Source organism: Oncorhynchus mykiss, chromosome 6, assembly GCF_013265735.2.
Source record: "Oncorhynchus mykiss isolate Arlee chromosome 6, USDA_OmykA_1.1, whole genome shotgun sequence".
Taxonomy (NCBI): domain Eukaryota; kingdom Metazoa; phylum Chordata; class Actinopteri; order Salmoniformes; family Salmonidae; genus Oncorhynchus; species Oncorhynchus mykiss.
Genome location: NC_048570.1, coordinates 39,928,009 through 39,948,557, shown reverse-complemented (window position 1 = coordinate 39,948,557; position 20,549 = coordinate 39,928,009). Strand labels below are relative to the sequence as shown.

Here is a 20,549-nt window from a genome sequence, read left to right as displayed (position 1 = left end):
CGCTGCTGTGTTTCTGGGCCATGTCATGCGTCTCTTTCTGCTGATATGTTCTGATGCTACCCTGTGAACCTGAAAGGAATGCCCTAACTGATAACAATCTAACATTCCTGCCCCTTTTACAGCAGCTCAGGGTATGACAACCATGTGGACAGAGAAAGTAGTCTCTGGCCATCATTATTACTTGATTATATATGGGTGAGAGAATAACAGAATAAGCTTTGACAGACTGTATAAGGTGTGTGCAGAGAATGATCAGTGATCGCCCAGTGTCATCCCTCCCTCCTCCCCCACACAACGGGCACTATGGCCGGGAACAGGAATGGGACCTTGAGCCTTCCTCATGGAAGGCCATGGTCTAAGGTTCACACTCTTGGAGTAGAGACCATATCCCAAGCAGGCCCTGATAAGATTCATGAGAAAGGCTTTAGCTACACTACAAAGTCAAAAGTTTGGACACACCTACTTATTCCATGGTTTTTCTTTATTTGTACTATTTATACATTGTAGAATAATAATGAAGACATCAAAACTATGAAATAACAAATATGGAATCATGTAGTAACAAAAAAGTGTTAAACAAATCTTCAACGTAGCCACCCTGTGCTTTGATGACAGCTTTGCACACTCTTGGCATTCTCTCAACCAGCTTCATGAGGTAGTCACCTGGAATGCATTTCAATTAACAGGTGTGCCTTGTTAAAAGTTCATTTGTGGAATTTCTTTCCTTCTTAATGCGTTTGTGCCAATCAGTTGTGTTGTGACAAGGTAGGGGTGGTATACAGAAGATAGCCCTATTTGGTAAAAGACCAAGTCCATATTATGGCAAGAACAGCTGAAATAAGCAAAGAGCAAAGAGAAACGACAGTCCGTCATTACTTTAAGACATAAAGGTTAGGCCTCCTGGGGGGCGCAGTGGTCTAGGGCACTGCATCGCAGTGCTAGCTGTGCCACCAGAGACTCTGGGTTCGTGCCCAGGCTCTGTCGCAGCCGGCCGCGACCGGGAGGTCCGTGGGGCGATGCACAATTGGCCTAGTGTCGTCCGGGTTAGGGAGGGTTTGACCGGTAGGGATATCCTTGTCTCATCGCGCACCAGCGATTCCTGTGCCGGGCCGGGAGCAATGCACACTAACCAAGGTCGCCAGGTGAACAGTGTTTCCTCCGACACATTGGTGTGGCTGGCTTCCGGGTTGGATGAGCGATGTGTTAAGAAGCAGTTCGGCTTGGTTGGGTTGTGTTTCGGAGGACGCATGGCTTTCGACCTTCGTCTCTTCCGAGCCCGTACGAGAGTTGAGACAAGATAGTAATTACTAACAATTGGATACCAAGAAATTGGGGAGAAAAATGGGGTAAAATATATATTTTTTTTACAGAAAAAAAAGACATAATGGTCAGTTAATCCAGAACATTTCAAGATATCAGAGGGACCCAAACACAACGTTAAACTAATCTCTGATACCACCTGTCCAACTGTAGGTCATAAAGTGCTCTGGAATAGAAAGCTCCTATCGACCCAGAAGTATTTACATTCAGTTAAACAAACACACGTGCTCAAGAGATGGACATCAGCCTATGAATTACAGCAACTCTCACTACCCCTCTCTCTCTCTCTCCTAACTTTTCACTCTTTCTCTCTTGTAAACTCCTTTCCGCCACCCTCTTTCTCTTTCTCTGTTTCTCCCTCGCTGTCTCCTTCTCGTTTCCTCCCTGTTCATTGACACAAATACAAGTGAGGCAAACCTTGAGTTAATGGGGTAAAGCTGGAATAGGGGTAAGGGGGATAAGCGCAGGGGTTTTGTGGGCCGTAGAGGGCGGTGGCGGTATGTTTGTTATTTTGTTTTCCCAGTTTCTCTGTCTCCTGGTAACATTCTACCATCCTCATTGCCCCGGTTAATTATCAATCAGATGAATGTCTCTTTGCTCGTTCTGATTGGCATTTGCTGCATCAGGCCAGATAAAACAGGTGACATCACACCACTGATACTAGTCATGGGGTGGGGTGGCTGATGTCTTTGCCTTTTCCTGCCCCTGGCTCTCACCCCTGGGACTTACAGACAGACAGGCAGGCAGACAGACAGAGAACGAGAGAGAGGACTAACACACAGAGGCCTCTCTCACTATATCATCCCTTCACTGGAAAAAAAAACATCTAACTTTTGTTATTTATTCAAGTGATCGTATTGAGATTAGAACTCTCTTTTGAAAGGGGAGACCTGCCATAGTACGACGGCAACTAAACCCGACACTCCATCCTAATCTACCTGGAGTTCCAGGCTCTTTCTAAGCTGTGAGGTGCTGTGGAATAGCAGCATGGGTAGACCCACTATGAGCCGTGCCACTGCCCTGCTCACACTCCTGGCCTGTCTGGTAAGTCCTTCCGTTTCTCCCCGATGGCTGTTACCCAGAGGTAGAGACGGAACGTTTTGTGTTGATGGCGTTTCCATTTCCACCACTGGTGTTACAGGGTGTGCTAGTTAAGCAACTTGCAAGTGTCTACGTTGCCATTCAACACTAACAGAATCACAATAACTCAGAATCCAGTACTCGAATGAGACTATATTTCTTTGAATATAATAATAGACTTAAAGGAAAGTGTAACTGTAATATCTACTGGGATGTGTTTATGTTAATGCAAAGTTTAGGTGTATGTAATATTATGTAATTCATTGTAAAATAGAGGGACTGTAGTTTTTATACTTATTCACTAAGGGGCGACCGTCATGTTTACTTAGTGGTCATAGTCCAATAACGTTTCCTCTATTTTTTTTTATTTTTTTAATTGTCTCTAGTCTCTCTATTCCTGTACATACTAATACTATCTGGTGATTAAGCCTTGAAACATACAGTAACTTACTCTCTCCACCCTCTTATTGTCATTACGCACAAACAGCAAAGAGCAAGGTAAAAAAAAACAAGGCGAATACAGAAGAATATTTGTAGGCCAGAAATCAGTTGAAAAATAGATAGTGGAAATTAGAAGAGTATCCCAACCAGAAGGATGAAAAGGTGAAGTGTATTCTGGTTACACCACCATTATCTCCCCTCAGTCATACGAACTCTGTCATTTCACTAGGATCTTCATTTGAGCCAGTTTGCTCCAGCAGGAAATAATCCTCCAGCAACAGGAAATGTGAATTATTATATGGATTATAATTAATGTACATTTTTGTAGGGGTTGATACACTTTTCGTTAGGGCAAATCAAGTCAAAGTGGTAATGACAACATTTTTAAAACTCAAATACACTACAAGTTTGCATTTCCTGCTGTGCAGGACAATTCTCAGCAACAAATAGTGATCAAATTGAGATCCTATGTGTGTATGTCTCCCCCAGGTTGTCTTAGAGGCCCGTCATGAGCCAGGATACTGTGCCTTCTACGAGGAGTGTGGTAGAAACCCAACGGTGGCGGGATCCCTCCTCCCCCCCATAATCCCCTGCCTCAACTACAGCCGTGCTCGAGCCCTCGAGGGGGAGCACTACCAGCAACTCAAAAAGGTCAGTGGTTCTGGCCCAGTAACTCTCTGGGTGGTTCTGTCTGTTTGCTCTGGAGAGCGTGCGCGCGCGAGAGAGAGCGAGAGAGAGAGAGAGAGAGAGAGAGAGAGAGAGCTGACATTGGCAGTGTTTTAAAGCGACAGAGCAATGTCAAGTTTCAGGTAAATGACCTAACTGTTGTTATGATTCTAGGTGTGCCCCATGCTGGACCGTGGAGAGGGCAGCACCACCGCCTGCTGCTCTATAAAGCAGCTCAAGTCCCTGGAAATGAGCCTGATGCTGTCCAAGGCAGTGCTCATGCGCTGCCCCTCCTGTGCTGACAACTTTGCCCACCTCCACTGCATCAACACCTGCAGCCCTGACCAGACCACAACCATTAACGTGACACGCACCATGAACATCACCACCTTGGGGATTGTCAAAGAGGCTGTGGTGGGTTACCAGGCCTACTTGTCCACCTCGTTTGCCGACAAATCCTTTGAGTCCTGCAAGAACGTGAGGATTCCCGCCACGGGGGGGTATGCCATCGCTACCATGTGTGGACGCTATGGCTCAGCACTCTGTACGGCTCAGCGCTGGTATGACTTCCAGGGAGACTCCAGTAATGGACTGGCCCCACTGGACATCGACTTCAGGCTGATCCCAGAAGGGGTCACCGAGGGGATACCCGATGGGGTAGTACCTTACGCTGGGAGGGCGCTGGGGTGTAACGAGATGACCCCAACAGGGGCAGAGGTTTGCTCCTGCCAGGACTGCCAGGCCTCGTGCCCGGTCGTACCCTCTCCCCCACCCCCCGCAGAACCCTTCACCATCGGGGGGGTGGACGGCTACCTGGTGCTATGTGTGATCTTCCTCTGCGTTCTCATTCTAGCCTTCCTGCTCTTTGTGCTCTCCACCTACCTCCTGAGGAAGGAAGAGGGCAAGGACTCTGAGAAAGGGAAAGGAAAGGGGAAAGGGATGGATAAGAATGGGAACAACGTGAGTGAGAGGCTGATTGAACCGTGGGAGGTGACGTGTACAGACAAGAACAGCCTGGCTACTCAGGAGTTCCTGGGTTCTGGGTTCCGGGCATGGGGCACCCTCGTCGCCTCACACCCCCTCAAGGTGTTGCTAGCGTCGGCTGTGGTCACAGCTGCCTTCGCCACAGGACTCATGCACATTGAACTGACCACTGACCCGGTCCAGTTGTGGTCAGCCCCAAACAGCCGTGCCCGTATGGAGAAGGACTTCCATGACAAGCACTTTGACCCATTCTTTAGAACCAACCAGATGATCCTAACAGCGCCGGGCCGACCTGGTCACTTCTACGACTCGTTGCTGTTCGGGAAGCAGAACTTCAGTGGAATCATTGCCAAAGACCTGATCCTGGAACTTCTAAAGCTGCAGAAAAAGATTCAGGTAGAGTAGAACAGACACCAACACTAATGGCACTACAATTGGTATTACTGAAATATCATGAACATTGTGTTAGTAGTAGTTCTACCAGTTCTATGATAGAGAACATGTGATTATTGACATATTGTATTTATTCTTAATGATTGTGATAATCAGAAATCACTAAAGTAATGCAATACTAAACTCCTTTATTGTTTCAACTCTTATCTGCAGAACATTGAGTTCTGGTCGAATGATCTGAACCGTATGGCAAGTCTGAAGGATGTGTGCTTCGCGCCCCTCAACCCCTCCAACCCCTCCCTGACTGACTGTGCTGTCAACAGCCTGCCCCAGTACTTCCAGAACAGTGTGGACAACCTCAACGCTAAAGTCAACATGACGGAGCTGGGAGTGACCAAGGAGGTGGACTGGAGAGACCACTTCATCTACTGCGTCAAGTAAGTCTGATTTGTGACACGCCTCCCTTTCTGTCAGTGAAAACACAATCAGATTCTAGGGCCGTTTTTAAATATTAATTTATCGTTGTTATATGTTTATATCATTGACAGTAAGGCAGCTAAATGAAACATGATCTTCTATGCCCCATTCCCTGCAGCTCTCCCCTGTCGTTCAAAGACATCACTGACCTGCAGTTGAGCTGCATGGCTGATTATGGAGCACCAGTCTTCCCCTTCCTCGCAGTGGGAGGATACGAGAGTAAGTCTTCATGTCGTTTATTTTTTTTGTAATACTACTTTAATTAGTCCCTAGATTGCATTCTTCTTTGGCTCTGCTACCAATCCCGCAGAACAGATGCCGACACTAACCTAGTAGCTTGACGACACTTCATAGACTAGATGACTAGTGGTTCTCCGTAGCTCAGTCGGTCGAGCATAGCACAGCTTTGGCGCTTGCAATGCCAGTATAGTGGGTTCGATTCCCGGGACCAACCGTATGTGAAATGTGAGTCGCTTTGGATAAAATCATCTGCTAAATGGCATTTGTTATTATATATCAGATGAATCCTGTGTATTAACCCAGCTTTCGTAATCTCCCCCCTCTCAGATGAAGGCTACACTACAGCAGAAGCTCTCATCCTGACATTCTCCCTCAATAACTACCCTCGAGACAACGTTAAGTTCAAGGTGGCCCTGGAGTGGGAGCAAAGGTTCCTGGACATAGTCCAAGAGTACCAGAAGAGTCCAGGCAACCCGTTCACCTTTGCGTACATGGCTGAGGTACGCAAACCAGGGATATCGCCCATACAGACAGTCTACTTATTGATTACCTGCTATTTACCTTGGAAGACATTACATGGTCATAATATTGAAATACATTGCTTTATTAGTCTATAATTACCTTTCTCTGTTCTCTCCCCTCTCTCCTTTTCTTTTATATACTTCTCTGCCACTGCTCTCTCCCATCTCTCACCCCTTTTCCGAACCCCTCTACTTCTCTCTCTGTAGAGGTCACTGGAGGATGAGATTAACAGGACGACAGCGGAGGACATCCCCATCTTCATGATCAGCTATGCTGTTATCTTTGTGTACATCGCTGTGGCTCTGGGGGAGTACACCTCCTTCAGTCGAATACTGGTGAGGCCACTCGGGGAAATACAATGTGCCAATTTGCCTTTCAACTGCTGCCATTTTAGCCGGACACACACAGAAAACACTTGGCCCGAAGCAGAAAGTCAAATCAATAACCTTAGTAGTTACACAAGGAAAGAAAGGAGGAAACGACTGTATAGATACAGCATGTCCAGATGCAGGCAGTCATATTCTCTAAAATTGCTGATTTTTATGCCTGCTTAGCCTTTTGGAGGGCTAGATGGAACCCAAATGGAATTCTCCGTAATGTCAAAAACTGTAACGCTAGTTTGTAAAATAGATGAAGAACTGTACTGTATATGACTGGGGTGGATTAAAATGTTTTCCTACGCCATACAGGAAACTGTGGTCAACAGGAGCTGCCCCTGACCTCTGTGGTGTCCCTACAGGTGGACTCGAAGTTCCTGGTTGGTCTGGGTGGTATCCTGGTGGTGGGCTGCTCTGTCCTGGCCTCCATGGGTTTCTACGCCTGGATCGGTATCCCCTCCTCTCTGATCATCCTCCAGGTTGTCCCCTTCCTGGTGCTGGCCGTAGGAGCTGACAACATCTTTATCTTCGTCCTGGAGTACCAGGTGTGTGTGTTTTAAACCTGCTTATCACTCTGCTGGGCATGGCCCACGGTCTCATATTCCTACTGCTCAGCTGCTTTGAGTGTGTGCGTGTGCGGGTGCGTGTGCGTGTGGCTGTAAGTCACTTGACTGTTTTGGTATTCCACAACGACCAGTTGTTCAGTTGGTTCACTCATAATGTTCTTCGTCAGGTGGCAGTATTTTCTCTCTCCGGTAATAGTAAAACTCTCTCCCCCAGAGGGACGCACGGAGGCCAGGCGAAAAGAGGGAGGAGCGGATCGGACGTGTCCTTGGAAATGTAGCTCCCAGCATGCTCCTGTGCTCTCTCTCCGAGTCTGTCTGCTTCTTCCTGGGTGAGCTCCCATTGGCGCACTCAAGAACATAGGAACAGAGCACACAGAAAAGACACTGGTATTTCTTGTCAGAGAGATGCTATTTTTCTTATTGACTCCTCTGAACCTGTAGTAATTCATCAGGTGTGCAAATATGTAGACTCGTCCACCAGCCGACTCTCTCTGTCAAACCTATGTGGTAGCAATGAGCCTGGGTACAAGGTTAGCAACAACGCGTTCTTTCAAATGTCGCCGTCAATGGCAATGACAATAGTGGTCTATACATACCAGGATGTAGCCTACATTCCATCCGTTTAATCAATTCCATACACATGGCGCCTGTGAAGGGGGTTTACATACTCTATGTTAATGACTAACCACTCCTGTTCCTCACCTCTGTCCCCCAGGCGCTCTGAGCACCATGCCTGCTGTCAAGTCCTTTGCTCTGTACGCTGCCCTGGCTGTGCTCATGGACTTCGTGCTGCAGATGACGGCCTTCGTGGCGTTGCTGTCCCTGGACGCCAGACGGCAGGACGGGAACCGCTGCGAGCTGGCCTGCTGCGTCTCCGTCAAGACCACGGCCCCCTCCAAACCCAACGAGGGTTTCCTTCTGCCCGCCATGAGGAAATACTATGCCCCCGTCCTCCTCCACCCCGTCACCAGGGTCATAGTGGTAAATAAACGATTGTCTTTTGACCTTTTATACATTGGTGTTCCTTCTAGTTAGCTCAGTTGGCTGGTTTTGGTTACGGTTGTGGTTGAAGTCCTCCTCCTCTCTCCCTCTGCCAGATTGTTGTGTTCATCTTTATGTTCATCTCCTCCATCTACCTGATGTTCTATGTGACAGTGGGTCTGGATCAGGAGCTGGCTATGCCCCAGGTGAGTGACACCTGGACTACTGCTTGAATGCACCTCCCATGACCCTTTATTCATTCATTCTTTCATTCATTCATGAATAACATATAACAACACACAGTATGAACGACAGGAAACAGCCTAAATAACAGTACATTTTCATCCATGTACTGGACACGTGACACCTTCTCCTCTCATCCTCTGTCTCAGGGTTCCTACATGTTGGAGTATTTCAAGTACCTGTATGCGTACTTTGAGGTGGGCGTCCCAACCTATTTTGTCACGACAAAGGGCTTTAACTTCACCAGCATAGCGGGTATGAATGCAACCTGCTCCAGTGTGGGCTGTGACCCCTTCTCTCTCACTCAGAAGATCCAGTACGCCACTGAATACCCTGACCTGTGAGTAGTCATTCGATTTTAAATTAAACGGAGGATTAAAAACAATAATAATAATTACATTTAGAAAGCTAGTTATTTTCACCTGGTCTCAAAGCACTTTATATTGGGTGTGGGTAAATTGGCTTGTATACACTAAGTGTTCAAAACATTAAGAACACCTGCTCTTTCCATGACACAGACTGACCAGGTGAATCCAGGTGAAAGCTATGATTACTTATTGATGTCACTTTAATCCACTTCAATCAGTGTAGATGAAGGGGAGGATACAGGTTCAACTTATTTTTAAGCCTTGAGACAATTGAGACATGGATTGTGTGTGTGCATTCAGAGGGTGAATTGGCAAGACAAAAGATTAAAGTGCCTTTGAATGGGGTATGGTAGTAGGTGCCAGGCACATCCGGTTTGTGTCAAGAACTGCAATGCTGCTGTATTTTTATGCTCAACCGTTTCCCGAGTGTACCAAGAATGATTCACCACACACAAAAAAAGTGCTATCTAAAACATTAAAGGTTTCTTCTTCAGCTGTCCCCACAGGAAAACCTTTTGAAGAACCTTTTTTCATTCCATATTGAACCCTTTTGGTTCCAGGTAGAACCCTATTCGGTTCAATTTAGAACCCTTGGAGTCAACATGGGCCAGCATCCCTATGAAACGCTTTCGACACGTTGTAGAGTCCATGCCCTGACGAATTGAGGCTGTTCTGAGGGCAAAAGGGGGGGGGGGTGCAACTCAAGATTAGGAAGGGTGTTCTTAATGTTTTGTATACTCAGTGTATATTCAAACACTACTTCCTTCTAACGGTGTTGTTCTGTTTCCAGTCTGTCTCTCTGACTCCTCCCTCACCCTTTTCCCCACTGCACTCAACCTTGAACTTATTGATATCCACAAGGCCACCTCGCACACAGCCAATCACAACGCTCCCTGATCAACCCAGTTACGCAAAACACATTCAAGAATATATCAGGGATTATGTTCAAGAGGATAGAAAGGCTATATCATCAAATCTGATGAGCAACCTATTCAGTCTTAATCTAGGGTTAGGATTAAGGTTAATGTTAGGGGTAAGGGTTAAGTTTAGGGTTAGTGGTTAAATAGCCTTTGTGGTCAGAAAGCGCCACACTTCTGACCTCTCTAGCGTGGAGATAAGGTCTCAGGGCTGCTGGTATCACCACCTCATTAATGCACCTTTGTTTTCGATTTGCCATATCAGCAGCTGGTGTTGTAAACGTAAAAGGTAGTACTCCAAAGCCAAAGTTCGGCTGACTCTGGGGGTTTTGCGTGAACGTGGATGAAAGTGAAATAAAATAAGGGGGAAGTTCGTAACGATGGCAGAATGATGGGTACTTTCTGATACATAACGGTGCTTGTTTTAATGAGTCCCAACTCATTGATATGATTAACAGATCTTACATGGCCATCCCAGCAAATTCGTGGGTGGACGACTTCATTGACTGGCTAAACCCTGGATCCAAATGCTGTCGGCTCTATTCCATCGGTCCTAACAAAGGGAAATTCTGTCCCGCGAGCGAATGTGAGTACCAAGTACCTCAGAGACAGCCGGACAATGGGAACTAAAAACAAAGAACATTATCCTCTCTGTTTGTTATGCATGAATAAAACATAAAGAAACATGTATCTAACCTGATGTATAATGTGTTGTGTGCGTAGCGGCCTTCCTGTGTGGGCAGAAGTGTATGAAGACTCCCCTTAACGGGGTACTGAGGCCCGACAAGGAGCAATTCAACCGCTTCCTACCAGACTTCCTAGGCAACAGGCCCGACCTGCAGTGCCCTAAGGGGTGAGTGTCACACACACACACACACACACACACACACACACACACACACACACACACACACACACACACACACACACACACACACACACACACACACACACACACACACACACGCGCACACACACACACACACGCACACATGCAAACACACGCATCCACACATGCATGTGTGTAATGGTCTGTTTCTCTTCCTAACAGAGGTCTTGGAGCCTATGATAAGGCTGTGATCACAGATGAGAGTGGAGAAATTATAGGTGAGGAATACTGGATATTATTTATCACATTTTAACCTAATACACAGACAATAAAGCTTCGGAAGTCGAAGGTGACCTGTGTCTCTGTGTTGTTAGCCACCAGGTTCATGGCGTACCACACGGCCCTGACCACCTCCAAGGAGTTCACTGCAGCTCTAAAAATAGCCAGAGAGCTGGCCCACAACATCACCCTCAGCATGAGATCCATACCTGGCACATCCCAGGACTTTGAGGTCTTCCCCTACACGTATGTTAGCTCAGCGTCCTCCTCCTTTCTCCTCGTCTTTTTCTCCACTTCTCACATCTTTCCGTATACATCTATTCCTCCTTTCCCCTCTGGGAGAGGCTGTGGACAAGCATCAGTTAATCAGACTGTCATCCTCCTCTCCTTCCAGGGTGACCTATGTGTTCTATGAACAGTACCTGACCATTGTGTCTGAGGGACTGTTTAACATCTCCCTGTGCCTACTGCCAACCTTTGTGGTGTGCTGTCTGCTGCTGGGCATGGACCTGCGCTCCGGCGCTCTCAACCTCCTCACCATCATCATGATCACCGTGGATACCGTGGGCGTCATGACACTGTGGGGCATCGACTACAACGCTGTGGCTCTTATCAACCTGGTCACGGTAAGGAACCAGAGCACTACTTGTGTTGGCGCGGGTGCAACTTCTTGCAACGTGTCTCAACTTCAGCACCAGTTTGAAACCTCATAAATCCTGTTTGTAAACATGCTGTAGATAGTGTCCCCAATCTTTACTCCCTGAAATGGACTATAAGCCACTGTCCCCACCCAAGCTGCACTTGACATAAGCAAACATGCGTTTTTACACCCTAACCCTCCCCCTTCCCTCTCTGTCTGGTCCACAGGCGGTGGGTATCTCTGTGGAGTTTGTATCTCACATGACACGATCCTTTGCCATGAGCATCCAGCCTACACATGTAGAGAGAGCCAAGGAGGCTACTGCTACTATGGGCAGTGCGGTGAGTCCAAGTGCCAGACCACACAATCCCTGTACAGCCATTAGATACATGGCCTTGTCAAAACCACAAAGATATATGTGGACACTTAATGGACTTCATTTTTTAATTTTTTATTTACGCTGAACGTCTGTTTGTCCCTGTGCGGTTCTACAGGTGTTTGCTGGCGTCGCCATGACGAACCTGCCTGGCATAGTTGTGTTGGCATTTGCCAAAGCCCAGCTCATCCAGATATTCTTCTTCCGTTTAAACCTGGTTATCACTCTGCTGGGCATGGCCCATGGCCTCATATTCCTGCCCGTGCTGCTCAGCTACTTTGGTGAGAGTGCGTGCGTGTGTGCGTGCGTGGGCGCGTGTCAACCAACAGATTAGTCACTGAATTAAGGTTTTTTCACTCTGTGACCTTTTTTGGACTGATACCTTTTTCCCTATCCTGTGTGTCTCTCAGGTCCTGGAGTGAATAAAGCAGTGTTGCTACGGCTACAACAGGCCAAGGCCCAGGAGCTGGAGCTGAGTAGCAACGCCAAGAACATCTACGACAACATCGGCTACGAAAACCAGGAGAACAGCCCCAACCCCCATCACCCCGTACGAACCCCGCACCACTGAGAACCTCAAAAAGGTTGCGATAGAAGAGACAATACCCCACCCCCTCCCCACACAGAGACAATCTCTGAGGAACAGCTGGATAAAGTGGTGAGAGTGGGCCATTTCTGAACACCACCACCTAACCAACTGTTTCCAGGTTATCTACATATACCTCCATAACCATAGGAACCGCAAGAGCCCGAAGCAAGGACAATGTATGTGGCAAAGCAGGGTCTAATAGAGATTCTATATATTGAGCCATATGTGCAGATCTTCATCTATGGCACTAGCGGCAATGTCCCATTATTCAGGAAAGGCAGGACTGAAGGCCGCAATAGACACGACCGTGCAATATCTACTACCAGATGAACTGTGTGGAGTGGAGATACATAACCACGCACTGAGCTGAGGGACCTATTGGTCGTTCAACAGAGACATCACTTATAATAAATAGTATACTGTGTAATGTAGACATGTAGTCTCTCATCTCCATATTCTGCATGTGACAGTTTCTGCCTGGGCAGGAGGAACTGGCAGGATGATTTCTGCATTGCAAATTAGGCAGGCACAAAGTGGTTCCTAGTGAGAAATTACATACAAATATGCTAACAAAATTATTTTTTTATACTATTAGAATTGTTTTATGTGTCAGTTAAATGTAAATGTATGAACAAAATCTGTTCATCAAGTATTCCCACGAATAAAAAAGAGATGTGATCATGTCTGAATGTAATCAAGGTAAGAAAGTATAGTTATTTTCAAATACAATCTCTTTTTGATTGTGGTCAATTTGCAGTGTACAAATTATTATAATTATGTTTCGGTTCCCCTTCCATCCACTCCGACAAAATTCGGCCTGCAGCTGAATCTAGTTGCTTTCCCCTAAATTACAGTAAGAGAAAACACTCCAGTAAATCATTATTTTCTGTATTGTTTGTAAAAAAATATTGTGAAATGACTATTAAACTTGTCTGTAAAGTATGCGTGACTTGACTTTGTAGGCTGTGGTAACCCCAGGAATAAAATGGCATAATGATTTTCATAATTCATTATAAATGCATTACATAAGCACAATGGGGCCGATTCCAAACGAAGTTTTAATGCACCTTTATCTCATGCATATTCTGACCTTGAACATAAGCATGAGAGTAGCATGCCATTCACCCGCTCGCTATTCATTCGGGTGGAGGTAGAATAAATTAAGGCGAGGCGGAGGTGTGTCTACAGATATCCCGTATTCTGACCTTGATTTAATGCCCTCATAATTCCAATGCCTTTAAGCGAGAGGAAACCAGTGTACCTACCGTTTCCAAGTGGAACAAGCATCTTTAAAAACAAATCTCATTAAAAACAACACCATTGTCCATGCACTGTGATTTACAACTTGATAAGTGCTATTGATAAGAGCAGGAAAGAGTAATCCATTTGGATAAGGGAATTGCAAATATAAATGAAACTTGTTTTAGATATATTTTACCTTATAATCGCTGAAGACAAATGTGAAACCAGTCATACGGCGTTAAACTGACGCATATTAACACATCAACTTTCCGACAGTAAAGTTTATGAAATGCTGTGCCATTATGCAGAATTGAAATTGTACGCCTATTAACTTTCAGGAATGGGAACTCTCGAATGTCTTAATTATAGGCTACCCCCGATTTTTAAAATATGTTAAATATTAGCCATTATCAGTATCGACCGTCAGTAGGCCTAATAACCACACATATTTAACTCGTGGTGGTTCCAAACTTCTTTCATTTAAGAATGATGGAGGCCACTGTGTTCTTGGGGACCTTCAATGCTGCAAACATGTTTTGGTATCCTTCCCCGGATCTGTGCCTCGACAGACAATTCTTTCAACCTCATGGCTTGGTTTTTGCTCTGACATGCACTGTCAACTGTGGGACCTTATATTGACAGGTGTGTGTGCCCGCCTTTCCAAATCATGTCCAATCAACTTAATTTACCACAGGTGGACTCCAATCAAGTTGTTGAAACATCTCAAGGATGATCAATGGAAACAGGATGCACCTGTGCTCAATGTCGAGTTTCAAAGCAAAGGATCTGAATACCTATGCACAAAAGGTATTTCTGTTTAGAATGTTTTATAAATTTGCACAAATTTCTAAAAACCTGTTTTCGCTTTGTCATTATGGGGTTTGTATTTAATCAATTTCAGAATAAGGCTGTAACGTAACAAAACCTGGAAAAAGTCTGAATACTTTCCGAATGCACTGTAGGCTAGTTAACTTGTTATGGAGTGGAGCGCAGACCAAGCTGTAACAGTTTGAACCCAACCCATGGCGCAGTACTTTGCCATGTCATCACAAACTTCCATGGTTAGTGCAGGCAACTGGCCTACTATTGTACACTGTTCTCCCTATTATAATTACATGTACACTAAACTTCCAACATTACCATGGGTTGAAGAACTGAATGTGGCAATTTTCTAAATGAATCAAACCACCTTTTTCTTTCTTTAGTGCTTAAAGGCTCTCCAAACCAATTTTTTATGATTCACAAAAACATTCCTATACCTAAATAATCTACAAGATCAGGGGATTTTTAAATCTACCAATTGATGCTGAAACTGAGACAAATATGCATATATTTAGATGGCTAAGTCTAAATACCAAATACTGAGAAGTGCGCAGGAAAGACATCAATCTCTGTCTGAATCATCCCCAACATCAAACATCAAATCAAATGTTATTTGTCACATGCGCCGAATACAACCGGTATTCAATTTCACCTTACAGTGAAATGCTTACTTACAAGCCCTTAACCAACAATGCAGTTTTAAGAAAATACCTAAATAAGTAAAAGATAAAAGTAAAAAATTATTAAAAAGCAGCAGTAAAATAACAATAGCGAGGCTATATACAGGGGGTACCGGTACAGAGTCCATGTGCGCGGGCACCGGTGTCGAGGTAATTGAGGTAATATGTACATGTAGGTAGAGTTATTAAAGTGAAAGTCTCAGTCTCCTCAGGGGGAATAGGTTTTGTCATGCCCTCTTCACGACTATCTTGGTGTGCTTGGATCATGTTAGTTTGTTGGTGATGTGGACGCCAAGAAACTTGAAGCTCTCAACCTGCTCCACCACAGCCCCGTCGATGAGAATGGGGGCGTGCTCTGCCCTCCTTTTCCTGTAGTCCACAATCATCTCCTTTATCTTGATCACGTTGAGGGTGAGGTTGTTGTCCTTGCACCACACGGTCAGGTCTCTGACCTCCTCCCTATGGGCTGTCTCATCGTTGTCAGTGATCAGGCTGTTGTGTCATCAACAAATTTAATGATGGTGTTGGAGTCATGCCTGGCCATGCAGTCAGGAGTGAACAGGGAGTACAGGAGGGGACTGAGCACTCACTCCTTGTTGAGGATCAGCGTGGCGGATGTGTTGTTACCTACCCTTACCACCTGGGGGCGGCCCGTCAGGAACTCCAGGATCCAGTTGCAAAGAGAGGTGTTTAGTCCCAGGGTCCTTAGCTTAGTGATGAGCTTTGAGGGCACTATGGTGTTGAACACCGAGCTGTAGTCAAATAATAGCATTCTCAATGAATGTGACATAACAGCTATAGCTGTTATATAGCTATGACTGTAAAGATAGCTGATGTGCGGTGAGCTTCGTAACACAGAGTCATCATCCAGTTGGGTGTTACACATATGAGCTGAGATCCATTGCTTTAGGATCTGGAAAAGCTCAAATCATTATTATGTGAAGTCTCTTGAATTCAGACTGTCACTCTCTACCTGCTCCTACCTTACTAAGGCAATACAATGTATAGTGCCAGACTCCCAGGCTTTGGCAGCTGAAATGTATTTGACGGGTGAAGTTACAGGCAGGTTGCGTCAGTCAGCCCTAAAAGTAAACAGTGAAAGTCCACTGTGGACTTAGTTGAGCTGATACATGACTAATAGTTAGTGGTACTTGATGTGGCTCTAGGATCTTCAGGTGAGTCTGGATTTTATTTTCCTCTTCCTCCTCAGCGCTGACATCAATAACTTCCGACATGAGTTGGCTCTGGTAATTAAATATGAATGCTGTTTGTCAACCTTGTATTTCCAAGTTTCAACAACAGACAGCAGTAGCAGTGAGCGGGCGTTTACTTTTTATTACAATCGCCCTTCTCTTTCTACCCAGGTGAGCCTTTTGGCCCTGTGTCTCTCCTGAACTATTGCTATGTCTAATATCAGATGGAGTTTGAGAGGCGCAGTGACTACAGCGACCACAGCTTCCAGACCCTGCTAAACTACCTATCTGGGGCCATGCTGATAGTGGGATCCCTATGGACCCAGGTTGGGCATGAGCAGTAAAACACCAGCAGTAGAACACTAACAGTAGGACACTAGCAGTAGGACCTGATCAGATAGGACTCCAACAGGTTGGACACCATCAGTAGAACAGTAACAGTAGGACACTAGCAGGTAGGACCCCACCAGGTAGGACACCAGCAGTAGAACACTAACAGTAGGACACTAGCAGTAGGACCTGATCAGATAGGACCCCAACAGGTTGGACACCAACAGTAGAACAGTAACAGTAGGACACTAGCAGGTAGGACCCCACCAGGTAGGACACCAGCAGTAGAACAGTAACAGTAGGACCCGACCAGGTAGGACCCCAAAAGGTAGGACACCAGCAGCAGAACAGTAACAGTAGGACATTAGCAGTAGGACCCGACCAAGTAGGACACAAGCAGTAGAACAGTAACAGTAGCACACTAGCAGGTAGGACCCCACCAGGTAGGACACCAGCAGGTAGGACACCAGCAGGTAGGACACCAGCAGTAGGACATCCACAGGTAGGACACCAGCATTAGGACACCAGCATTAGGACACCAGCAGTAGAACACCAGCAGTAGGACACCAGCAGTAGGACATCAACAGATAGGATACCAGCAGTAGGACACCAGAAGTAGGACACCAGCATATAGGACACCAGCAGTAGGACATCAACAGGTAGGACACCAGCAGTAGGACACCAGCAGTAGGACATCAACAGGTAGGATACCAGCAGTAGGACATGAGTGGAAGGACACCATCAGCAGAAGTGAGACACGGATGGCATAGGCCATTATCAGTCTTCTTTATTTTCAGGGGCAGCTCCCACTCAGAAGAGTCTATTTCTGCCCGTAAAGTTTACTGACAGATTACACCTTTAATGAAGGTGGTGTCCCTCCTCAGTGAGGCAAACAATCCCACTGAAGCTCCATGTTTTATCCCTGTAGCTGTACGAGGCATTCCCTGGCATGATGAAGCACCTCCCAGGACCTCACAATGCCATCTCCAGCCATCGCAAGGCCATGGAGGCTTTCATCTGGGAGGAGGTGGAGAGACACAGGCGGGACCTGGATCCCTGCGCACTGCGAGAACACATAGACACCTTCCTCATAGAGATGGCGAATGTAAGGCTGTTACTCTGATGCTATTTCCTTCCAATTATTACATTTGGGTCTTTTAGCAGACCCTCTAAAACAGGAGGCTGCTGAGGGGGGGACAGCTCATAATGATGGCCGGAATAGATCGAATGGAATGGCATCAAACCCACGTGTGTGATGTATTTGACACCATTCCACTAATTCCCCTCTAGCCATTACCACGAGTCCGTCCTCCCCAATTAAGGCGCCACCAACCTTTAAAACCTTAATTTGGGATTGAGGCCTTCACATCGTGAGAGGATGAACACCTCCCCCGACAGCACAATTTAAGGTTTGTTCCTGCCTGGCACAGAGACCACCACCACCCTGCTCTACATGATCACACACAGGGTGTGCCTGATAGACGTTTAACTGACTATACAAAACATTAAGAACACCTGCTCTTTCCATGACAGACTGACCAGGTGAATCCAGGTGAAAGCTATGATCCCTTATTGATGTTAATCCACTTCAGGAAGGTGTTCCTAATGTTTGGTATACTCAGTGTATGTCTCCCTCATTAAGATGTATGCTAAGGTTGACAGTTATCAGAACTGAAGCTGATATTCCTCCACAGAGAAGGTCCTGAGAACCACTGATTGATTGATTTTGATTGATTGGTTAAGCCCTCTGTTGTGACACATGGATAAGGTCCAGCCTGAGATAGACAGCGATAGGCCTGTCCCTCCAGTCCAATATACACAGAGCCAAGATGCCCTTCACGGACGCTGTCATCCACGAGATCCAGAGGATGGGCAACATGGTACCTCTCAACGCACCCAGGATGGCACACAAAGACACTACGCTGTGTGTCGGTACTTCATACCAAAGGTGTGTATGTGTTGTGTTATGTGTAGGGCAGTTTTTGGAGTTTGTTCTTATGTGTGTTTGTTGTTGTATTTCTATTAATTACCAAGGCAGCAGCTACTCTCCCTGGGGGTCGAAACACACTCAGGCACTAAAATCACACATAAAACAAAAGATAAAACAGTACATCATATAACATTATTACACCACTACATGTCTACAATACAGAATGTACAATACAAAATGTATAATGCCACCATACAACAATATTACAACGTACATGTGTGTAGAGTGCGTGTGATTTTGTGCTTTTGTGCGTATGTGTGTGTCTGTAACTTTGTGTGTGTCTCTTCACAGTCCCCGCTGTTCCATAAGGTGTATTTTTACCAGTTTTTTAAAAATTTGATTCTACTGCTTGCATCAGTTACTTGATGTGGAATAGAGTTCCATGTAGTCATAGCTCTATGTAGTACTGTGTGCCTCCCATAGTCTGTTCTCACGTCTGGTGAAATGTCTTGTGGGGTATGCTTGGGTGTCCGAGTTGTGTGCAAGTAGTTTAAACAGACATTCAGCTTGTCAACTCTTCTTACAAAAACAAGTAGTGATGAAGACAATCTCTCTTCCACTTTGAGCCATGAGAGATTGACATGCATATCATTAATGTTGGCTCTACGTGTACTTTTAAGGGCCAGCCGTACTGCCCTGTTCTGAGCCAATTGTAATTTTCCTAAGTACCTCTTTGTGGCACCTGACCACACTACTGAACAGTAGTCCAGGTACGACAAAACTAGGCCACTAGGGCCTGCCTTGTTGATAGTGTTGTTAAAATCTCTTAAGGATCCACCCCTTTTTCCCATTTTCGCCTAAAATGACATACCCAAATGTATCTGCCTGCAGCAAGGAAATGCATATTATTGATACCATTTGAAAAGAAACACTTTGAAGTTTGTGGAAATGTTTAAGGAATGTAGGAGAATATAACACATTAGTCTGGTAAAAGATAATACATAGAAAAAAAAAACCTTTTTTTTGTACCATCATCTTTGAAATGCAAGAGAAAGGCCATAATGTATTATTCCAGCCCAGTTGCAATTTAAATTTTGGACACTAGATGGCAGCAGTGTATGTGCAGTGTATGAACATTTCTGTTCAAAATGTTGCATCAAGACTGCCCAAATGTGCCTAATTGTTTTATTAATAACTTTTCAAGTTCAAAATTGTGCACTCTCCTCAAACAATAGCATAGTATTATTTCACTGTAATAGCTACTGGAAATTGGACAGTGCAGTTAGAGTAACAAGAATTTAAGCTTTCTGCCAATATCAGATATGTCTATGTCCTGGGAAATGTTCTTGTTACTTACCTCATGTTAATCACATTAGCCTACGTTAGCTCACCAATCCTGAATTAAGGCAGAGCGGCGCTTTATTATAGACAGACTTCTCCCCATTTTAGCTACTGTTGTATCATTTTGTTTTGAACATGACAAATTACAATCCAGAGTTACTCCAAGCAGTTTAATCCCCTCAATTTGCTCAATTTCCAAATGATGCATTACGAGATGTTGCTTCTAGGGTACGATGTTGATGACCAACCTGAACTCAGTGCAGTTTGATCAGACTGAATGGGAGACACCTTCAACCCACAACACTTCCTGGATGCTGAGGGACACTTTAGAAGGCAAGACCCATTCATGATCTTCTATGCATGTAACAATCCTAAGGTATGCATGTCTCCTCCTCGGGTACGTGTGTGTGTCTGGGGGAGGGTCTGGCCAGTACAGAACTCTTCCAGAAGTTGAGTTTATCTTCACTGGATGGAGTGGAGCCGAGTCTGGAAGGAGCCACAAGAACACCACACCCCTTTTGTGGTGTTTGAGGCACATGCTCCTTTAATTATAACAAGACAGTTTGAAGAGTATGTGTACAAGTATTAGTATTTGACAGAGCAAATTTGCAGCTGATCTGATTCACTTCAAACCTCTCCTTTCCTAGCACTGTTGGGTAATTTGCATGGTTGTCAATCAGTAAATGTACAATCATCACAACCTTAAATAGTCTCTCTGGTGCA

The 20,549-nt window shown here is 45.4% G+C and overlaps 1 protein-coding gene across 1 annotated transcript; it reads left to right on the top strand.

The window, feature by feature from the left end:
• The first annotated feature begins 1,979 nt into the window (after nt 1-1,979).
• npc1l1 (NPC1-like 1) lies at nt 1,980-13,230 on the top strand. The gene is made up of 20 exons (XM_021606462.2): nt 1,980-2,364; nt 3,331-3,492; nt 3,682-4,887; nt 5,098-5,321; nt 5,480-5,580; nt 5,929-6,101; nt 6,330-6,458; nt 6,863-7,045; nt 7,281-7,395; nt 7,782-8,047; nt 8,164-8,253; nt 8,440-8,630; nt 10,034-10,161; nt 10,299-10,428; nt 10,627-10,682; nt 10,779-10,929; nt 11,078-11,309; nt 11,551-11,664; nt 11,818-11,980; nt 12,110-13,230. The coding sequence occupies exons 1-20, from the start codon at nt 2,308-2,310 to the stop codon at nt 12,268-12,270; spliced, it is 4,032 nt and encodes a 1,343-aa protein (XP_021462137.2). The 5' UTR covers nt 1,980-2,307; the 3' UTR covers nt 12,271-13,230.
• Nucleotides 13,231-20,549: the final 7,319 nt, after the last annotated feature.